Source organism: Monopterus albus, unplaced genomic scaffold (genome assembly GCF_001952655.1).
Source record: "Monopterus albus unplaced genomic scaffold, M_albus_1.0 scaffold402.1, whole genome shotgun sequence".
NCBI lineage: Eukaryota > Metazoa > Chordata > Actinopteri > Synbranchiformes > Synbranchidae > Monopterus > Monopterus albus.
The window spans coordinates 227013-235098 of record NW_018128282.1 but is presented as its reverse complement, the minus strand read 5'-3'; the positions used below and the strand labels follow the sequence as shown (position 1 = coordinate 235098).

At 40.4% G+C, this 8086-nt stretch overlaps 1 protein-coding gene and 1 long non-coding RNA gene across 4 annotated transcripts; one reads left to right on the top strand and one right to left on the bottom strand.

The window, feature by feature from the left end:
- Positions 1-822: 822 nt before the first annotated feature.
- LOC109951666 (uncharacterized) lies at positions 823-5893 on the top strand. Its single transcript, XM_020586283.1, has 6 exons — positions 823-1813; positions 2874-4424; positions 4504-4718; positions 4951-5158; positions 5328-5452; positions 5529-5893. Exons 2-6 carry the CDS (start codon positions 2937-2939, stop codon positions 5575-5577), a joined length of 2085 nt encoding a protein of 694 aa, XP_020441939.1. The 5' UTR covers positions 823-1813; positions 2874-2936; the 3' UTR covers positions 5578-5893.
- Positions 5894-6072: 179 nt separating this feature from the next.
- Positions 6073-8009, bottom strand: LOC109951668 (uncharacterized). Of its 3 annotated transcripts, none has more exons than XR_002273648.1 (3): positions 7604-7777; positions 7308-7409; positions 6073-7193 (listed from the first exon to the last, which is right to left on the bottom strand). It is a non-coding gene; the product is annotated as an uncharacterized LOC109951668 (long non-coding RNA). The 3 variants fall into 3 exon arrangements; XR_002273647.1 differs by lacking the exon at positions 7604-7777 and adding an exon at positions 7788-7876 and having other exon boundaries at positions 6076-7193; XR_002273646.1 differs by lacking the exon at positions 7604-7777 and adding an exon at positions 7878-8009 and having other exon boundaries at positions 6082-7193.
- Between the last annotated feature and the right edge of the window lie 77 nt (positions 8010-8086).

Here is an 8086-nt window from a genome sequence, read left to right as displayed (position 1 = left end):
AATGCCCCCTTAAATATTTGGTTCCCCCTTATCCTGCTTTGTGCACACATGCACACATTGATGATCTCCCATCCTCTATGAAGGAAATAGTAGAAAACAGAAAAAGAACTAAAAAGATGATGATTCTCTAGATCCCAGTGACTGTGTGGGTGTGCATTAGCACAAGAGTTGCACTGTGGTGAAAAAGATAATCCCTGGACATAACGTCATGTAAATTACTGTCTCTCTCCCAAGTCACAGCGGTCAACAAGGGTGGAACAGATAAACATTACAGCTCATCTTAAGCAGAAGGGGTGTAATCTTGTCATGGAAACACTGAATCAGAATGACATCACTATTTCACACGTTGTTAACTACAAATAAAAGGATCTCTAGTAAAACGGTTATGTAAATACTCTGAAGTGTGGTTTGCAGTAAATTAATCTTGGATAGCTTTGTTCAATTTGTAGCATGAGCAGGCTAAACAGGAGTCCATCACTTTTTTACTACCTCTTTATCCTTTTTTAATATTGCTTGATTATTAAACTGATTGCTGTATTGACAGAAAAGGCACCAGAAGTACTGAGTAGAGAGGTTCAAACTGTTTCTGTTTTTCAAATCCAGGCAATCCACATTGCCTTTAATGTTACCTGTATAAGAAGAATGGAACTACAAGAAGAGTGAAACTGTGAAGCCATCTAGTGGTGTCTGTTTTCTTTCAAAATCAAAAGAGCAGTAAAAAATTGCTTGTAATAGCAGGTATGAAATTTAAAACAAGAAAAAAATAACCCATTAAAGGGATGTCAGATAAATTATGTATTTAATATCTTTAATATTGGTGGTAAAAATAATAAAAGCCTCTGGTCTTTGCGGCTCAAGATACAGGTTGCACTACAATTTGTGATTCACATTCATTCTCAACATCTCACCATCTTCATCATATAATATTTACTCATTTTTCCCTTTCATCTAGATTTGCAGAACATTTTCATGTACTCTCTCTGCTAATTGCTGGGGTCAGAAGTTCAGGAAAAACCAATCCGCCCATGGGGAAGTGGTGAGAAATGTGACAGGAGCTATTTAAAGACTTCTTGATAATGAGGAGGCATGGGTGGAATCTTGGAGCCATTTCATTATAAACACATAGTGTCTGCAATACAACCCCCAACCCCCATCTATCTCTCAACAGCCATAATAAATGTTACCAGCTGTATTTTCTCCAGCCCCTCTGGCAAAACAGAGGTAGAAACTAAGAGTTGTTTGTGTGCTACAGGTTCTACTGATGCATGAAGTAATGATCTTTCCTAGTTCTTCTTTAAACCAGCAAGACTTCCAGACAGTGAATGATTTACTGTGATATCGTGAAGTAAGGCGGATTAAGACTGTCATTTGATTTAGCAAAATGCAAGTTTTCTAACACTACAAATTAGTTCTGCTCTCTAAAGAGAAGTAGTTGTTACTGTTTTATATCTTACAACAAATTTAAAATTAAACAATTTATAAACTGTATACTGTATGGATTCCAAGTGTTCAGTCTAATTCTTACAAGTCCATATGGGCAAATGGTTTCTCTCTCCCAGGCTGAAAAGGCCTGCTGTTGCTCCCTTTTCTCCCTGCCCAGTGTTTATTAATAAACCTAAACAAATGTGACACGCAGCAGCACAGGGACAGAGTGAGTGGAGGCTGGGTCAACTCTCTTTACACCCCTTCATCTCTTAGTTCATCTGCACACACTGCTTGCACTCATTCTTTGCTTTCTCACTTTGCTGTGTCGTTTTAACTCACAATAGAAACGTTCGCTCCTGGCAGAGGAAACAGGAATTTAAGTTAAGAGGTAAGTGCAATTATATTTTATGTTGACATACAACATGCTTTTGATGCTGATCAAATCTGAACAAAAACCCCTGAGAAAAAAAATCTAATCACTCCTGTAGCTCCTAGCTTTCAAACACCACTGAGCAATAGAAAAAACTGTCAGGTTTAACATAAAAGTTTTTTTTTTAATGTTGTTTTTAAACTGCATAGATAAATAAGAAAAATCTGTTTCGAATAGTCAACAAATACAGGTCAGTGCTGTCTTTGGATGGTAGCGGTTTACTGTAAAGGAATGTGCTCTGTGCACATGCCTGTCCTGCAGCACGACAGCTGGTTGCTGCCATGTCTTCCCCAGGGTTTTGTGAGCCATTCAGAGCACATCAGTGTCCAGTCCTTGGGTACTGTGGACAAATTCATGAAGCCAAAAATGGTTGGTGCTGTAGATTTTAGTTTAGTGATTTTCTTATGTGAAATATTTTAATAAAAACACTAGAGCTGTGTCTGGACTTCTGCTGAAGGGGGGTCTGGCCAAGAAACAACAGCTATCAAATGAATTTAGCTCTTGTCTTCTCCATTACAAATCTCTGTGTCATGACACCATTGGGTCAAACTGATCAATTTACTCTCTGTGAGTCTCTGGCCTGTCTTGGAAAACACCTCAGCAAGTGAAACTATTCATCAGGGGAGAGTGCAGATGCCCATCCATCAACACTGTGACATGTTATGAAAATCTTCTTGCTAATGTAATCCGTGTAATGCCACTTGTTGGCGCTTCAAACAAAAACTGTTCATATGTGTTGTGTCTGACTACTGCCAATTTATGAGTTGGTGCCCGGGGCATCTAGCCTGAGGGGACAGCTGCTGGTAGCATATGCTCTGCCCTACTCTGCCCTTGGTCTGCTATACACACCCACGTGTGCTAATAACTACAACAGAATTTACATAGAAGTCTGACAAAAATGTTAACCCAACTCTTCTGATGACATCATTACTGAAGGCCAGGCCAGCATTTATCACATGTAATATGACCTAATGTGCATCAGCCAGGCTGTCTAACATATTCATCTGCTTTTGTTAAGGGATGAGAGTGCTCTAAAAGGGACTTCTACATCAAGAGAAGTGGCAAGATTTAGGCTAAACCGATGGAGGACAACATTTCATTTACTGGGTTGGAGCCTCTCTTTATCAAAGAAGAGGATGCGGAGACAGACAGAACTCACATGGAACCAAGAGCATGCAATACAGCACAATCTGGACTTGCCTTCACTGGAACACAGTTGAATCCATCATCTTTAATTAAGCCATACTTACAGGAGATGGATGATTTACTGAAGAGCTGTGAGGAGCTTACTGGTATTCCCTTTGGATCTCGTTACTTAGAAAGTTACACAGAAAAAAGCATGAGTGAATCAAGTCATGATCCGAGCAAAGAGAAAGTCACAACAGAGAGCTATAGAGAAACAAGTTATCTTTCCACAAGCTATATTGACATTCACATAGATGCAGCAGATGCAGAAGACCACCCCGCACAAAGCCAGGCACAAGGCACAGGCACAATTATCAACAGGTGTGAAATGGCCACAGAAGAGTCTCACCTGACAAAAATGCCTCTAACTTCAGCAGAAAACAAACTGAGTGAAACTATGCTGGAGTATGAGGGCCAGCTGTTGGGGATGTTAGCCATGCTGGAGAACTGCACGGAAGACGCTGGGGTGGACTTTGAGCCACAAAACCAGGCTACTGATATAAGCCAAGAATATGTAAACATAACAAAGAATCCTCATCGGTGTAGGGGTACCACACTAGTGCCTGTTCAGCAAGAGAAGCCAGTGAAGTTGGAGACCCAGCCAATGCAATTAGAAACCTGCATTGCTCAACATGCAGAGGGAGATGAAGCTTCCAATAACAGCAGAGATGTTGTGACAGTAGATTCAGTACCAAAAGGAAGCCAGCAGAACCCTTTGCTTGGATGTGATAACATGGGTGGCTTCTCAGTGGAAATGTCAGGGAATTTCAATGCAGACCAGAGGGTTTTTGATCAGCAGTTCTTGTTTTCAAGGCCATCAAAGCCATTTGATAGTAAAAAAAATGACCCAAAAGACATAACTGGGGCTGAAGTAGATGACACTGAAATGACAGCTGAAGAGAGACATGAGCTCAGACTAGACACCATTTATCTGAGATCTGGCATGAATGAACTAGGACAGTTGGGGTCTCAGATGGAGGACTGCATACAGGAGGTACAGCAGTTAGAGAAGAGAAGAAAGGAGCTGCTGTTGGAGGTGCTGGAGTTACGAGGGAATAAAGACAGAGAGAAGGCAGAGGGGAGCAAAGAGGAAGAAGAGGAGACAGCAGAACAGATGGACAGCAAAGTGGCAGAGCTGATAAATATGCTGAAGAAAGAGGAGGAAGGGAGGAGGGAGGAGAGGAAAAGGGAGATACAGAGCCTCAGGGAGGCAAGAGCAGAGGAGGAGAGAAGGATATGGAAGATCAACCTGGAGAGACAGTGGCTACAAGAGCAGCTCAGACAGCTGAAGAAGAGGCTCTTCACCATGGCTAGGGACTGTGCTCACAGTCAGGCCGCTTTCAATGCCCAGCATTGTGCAGTGGAGCTACTAAAGAGAGAAGAGGTATGAAACCCTCTAGTAGAATTTTTATCTCTGCATTCAATAAAACCCTCACTTTGAAATCTTTGTTTCCATGTTGCAGGAGAAGCTGCAGTCCCTGGTGCTGCAGCTGACCACAGAGGGCTGCCAGCTCAGGTTAGCCCAGCAACAACGGCTCTCGGGACTAGAAGCAGATCTTCATGCAAAGTGCTCCAGTCAGGCCTCCAGCACACAGGAGGAGCTGACGGACTGCAGGAGGCACTCCTGTGGGGACATCCAGCAATATGTGTACGGTGGGCTGAGAGCCCTGGAGGACAGGTGCTGTCACTGTCCAGTACTGGTTGTCACACTACAACATATTTGGTATTTAGATGCTGATTAATCTTTTAACAGTAAGCCATGTTTGTACTTTCAGGTGTAAATAAGAAATCACATCCAGTCATTTATTTGTTTTAAACTTGTCTCCATGCTTATGACTATAGGTAGTGTGTTGCTCATATTTCAGTGTTGGCTAGAAATTCATTCAACTTTTAGGGGTTACATTGGCCAGGTATGAACCCATTTTGCTGGCACTGCTGAAGAGGAGAGAAGCAACTGCTGGAGCATTAGTGAAAGCCAAGGAGCAGGCCCAGGAGCTGAAGGCCCAGCTGAAACCCATAAAAGAGGAGATCCAAAAGCTTAAGCTCCAGAGAGCTTGTTCGGAGGAAAAAATCAAACTGATACACATACATCGGAGAGAGGATGCGGGCCAGTACAAGGTGAGCAAGATAACATAGAGACAGGTGTTTAGAATAGGGAAGATAAGACAAAAACATTTAATAAGGCAGAAGCAGCTGAGCCCAGGGAGCAGACAAACTATCCCTGCAAGGTAAAATAGAAAATGCCTGATTTAATACTCAAGACACCTAAGTATTAGTACCGTTACAGGAGACAGTGTACTGTCTGGAGGAGAGAAGCAGAGAGCTGAAGACTGAGTTGAAGATTCAGAAGAAAAAAAACAAAGAAATAGAGGAGCTGAAAGACAGTCTTACCAAACAGCTCCTCCTTTACAGGTAAGAGGTGTTGATCTGTTCTGTTTCATACTTTATACTTTAAGGAATCACTCTAATTAAAATATTATTTCTACAGGGCTGCAGTTGAGGACTATAACAAGTGTGACCATGTGAAGAAAACTTGACCTGCTATTCACAAAACTGAGTTCTATGATTTAATAGCAAACTGTTTTATTTTTTTTCTGCAACAGTGAACACCAAGGCTCAAGTAATGCACTTTAGACATATTTTGAAGCATGCCATTGTTCAAAAACATACATTTTTAGAACAGCCTGTAAAGATCGACTAGACCGCTGCTCGTAGAAGGGTTTTGTTGTGCTTCTTGTAATCTAGGACGTCCGATGACTTAATGTCTGTTTCTAGAGCAGAGAGGGGTTCATGTACTTATAAGGGGAAACATGGCTGAAGAACTAAGCACTGGGGCACAGAGTAATAAAGTGAGACAGAGAGCACCAAAACATGACACCAGTCACACAAAAGGTATGAGCAAAGTGTGATGATGCATAACCACTTCTTTCACTAACATGATTATTTAGAAATACATCCAAGTTTAGCAAGGCTCTGACCTTATTAATAAAATATGTACAAAATGTTTCCAATAGATCAAACGACTCAAACACTGATGGAAGACTTTTTATTAGGAGTGCACTCACCATACAAAATATTGAACTACAAATCTACTGTGTATCAGAGTGACAACATTTCAATGACTAATTTGCATTAATGTGGTGAGGGGAAGTGGGACCACAAACGGCCAATTCAAAACAGATTCACTATGAAATTCCATTTCCATACAGAAAGAGAAGGAGTGGAAATCAACATTCAGAACAATCACATGGAGACCAAGCTGAAGCAATTACCATGGCATGCATTATGTTAAAGAATTGAACAGCATTTTTACTTAATTACTTCTCTACAACACTTTCAACATGTGTGGAGGGCACTGTATACACTATTTAACAAGTTATTGTGATGTAGCATTTGGACTGTCAGTATGATTGTCACCTTATGTTCCAGAAAAACATTTTATTTAAAAAAAAAAAAAGCATTAATTAAAATACTTCAAAAGCCAATTTGATTGCTGTATATACAGTATGTATTCAAGAACAACCAGGTGAAGATCAACTCTGAGGCTTTTGAAGAGCCAAATTTTGCCTAAAAACTACTATATGCTTAACTGGTAGCTTTTCTGACATTAAAGACAGCTGAGTGTGACACAAAATATACTTTTAGTAGTACAAATAAAAGTAGAAACACACATTTACCATACTCACCATTTCTCTCTTCCATGTTGTCATTTGGCCCTGACTGAATCGCTCTAAATGTTAAATCCCAAACCAAAAAGAACTCTATCTTGACTGAGTCATTAGCTGAAGAGGAACCTCCCATCACACTTTTCCCTGCATTGCTGCCTGCTCCAATTCATGTTACAGATTTTCACTAGAGACATGGGCTCCTGACAACAGTTGCCTGTTGTCTGTTACTTAATTTTTTTTTATATACTGCTGAAAATCTTATATGTTGTCTTTGAGGGCAAATAATTCCATCTAAGACAATATAGTCCAAAGAACTCGTGTTCTCTGGCTGTCCATGGCTAATATGCTAGAGTAAAATGCGGTCTAAGTTCTTAATGTTTGCCAGGCTTGCATAATGTTGTCTTCAGTCACCAAGCAATGATCCAATGTTTGTTGGGGTTCTAGGGGAAATCAGAGATCTTGGCTGTGTGGCCTCCGTGGACAAACTAATAGACACAATAAAAGCCACAATATACGTTATTTTGATACGACAAACAAAATGATGTTAACCATTAGAATAAAACTTAAGCACCAGTTCAGGGGGTTTTAATGAGACTCACCAGTAGCTCAAACATGCCCCTCTCTGCATCTTCTGGGGGCTTCATCTCTCCAATTTTACCACAAAAACAGACAAATGCAGGATGTAACTGTATGGAAGTAATCTAAGTTTTGAGAAACACATCACCGTTAGGTTACCTGATTATAAAGAGTAAGATTATGCTTTAGCTACACTCAATGTTAGCGCATCAATTGCTACCTGTAGTTAGATCATGTTAACTAGTTGTAACAAGCGATGTGACAACATGACCTACAAACTGAAGGTGACCGTTTTGAGTAACGTTACACTAAAACTCACACAATTGAAGTTTATCCGAATTGTGTTGTGACTGATAGAGTTCAGCAATAGAGCTTCGACAGCTAATTGCTACCTCTGCCAGCTGCGTAGCTAACGTTTGCTAAAAATGCCTAACATGTAAATGAACAGCATTAGGCTAATTGTTACTGACAATAAAAAAAACAACAACACACTATAACGTTACCTTACTTGCCTGTCATTGCTGGTATCTAAAACAGCTGAAAGACCACAAACCTAAGTTCTATTTCTAAATTCAGATTTACTTTGAACGTACTTAACCAGACTTGTACTGCGTTTTATTCTCGTGTTGAGAGAGAAAAAAGTCAAAGTGCCTTTTCTTGCTCGCTATTGGTCAACTAAAGTACCCTAACCCTATGTCTGATTGGACACTTGAGTGAACTAATGTCTTATTGGCTGTGGATGACGCGGGCCTTTTAATGGTTAAAAAAAAAAAAAAAAAAACACCAACATTGCTAACATGAT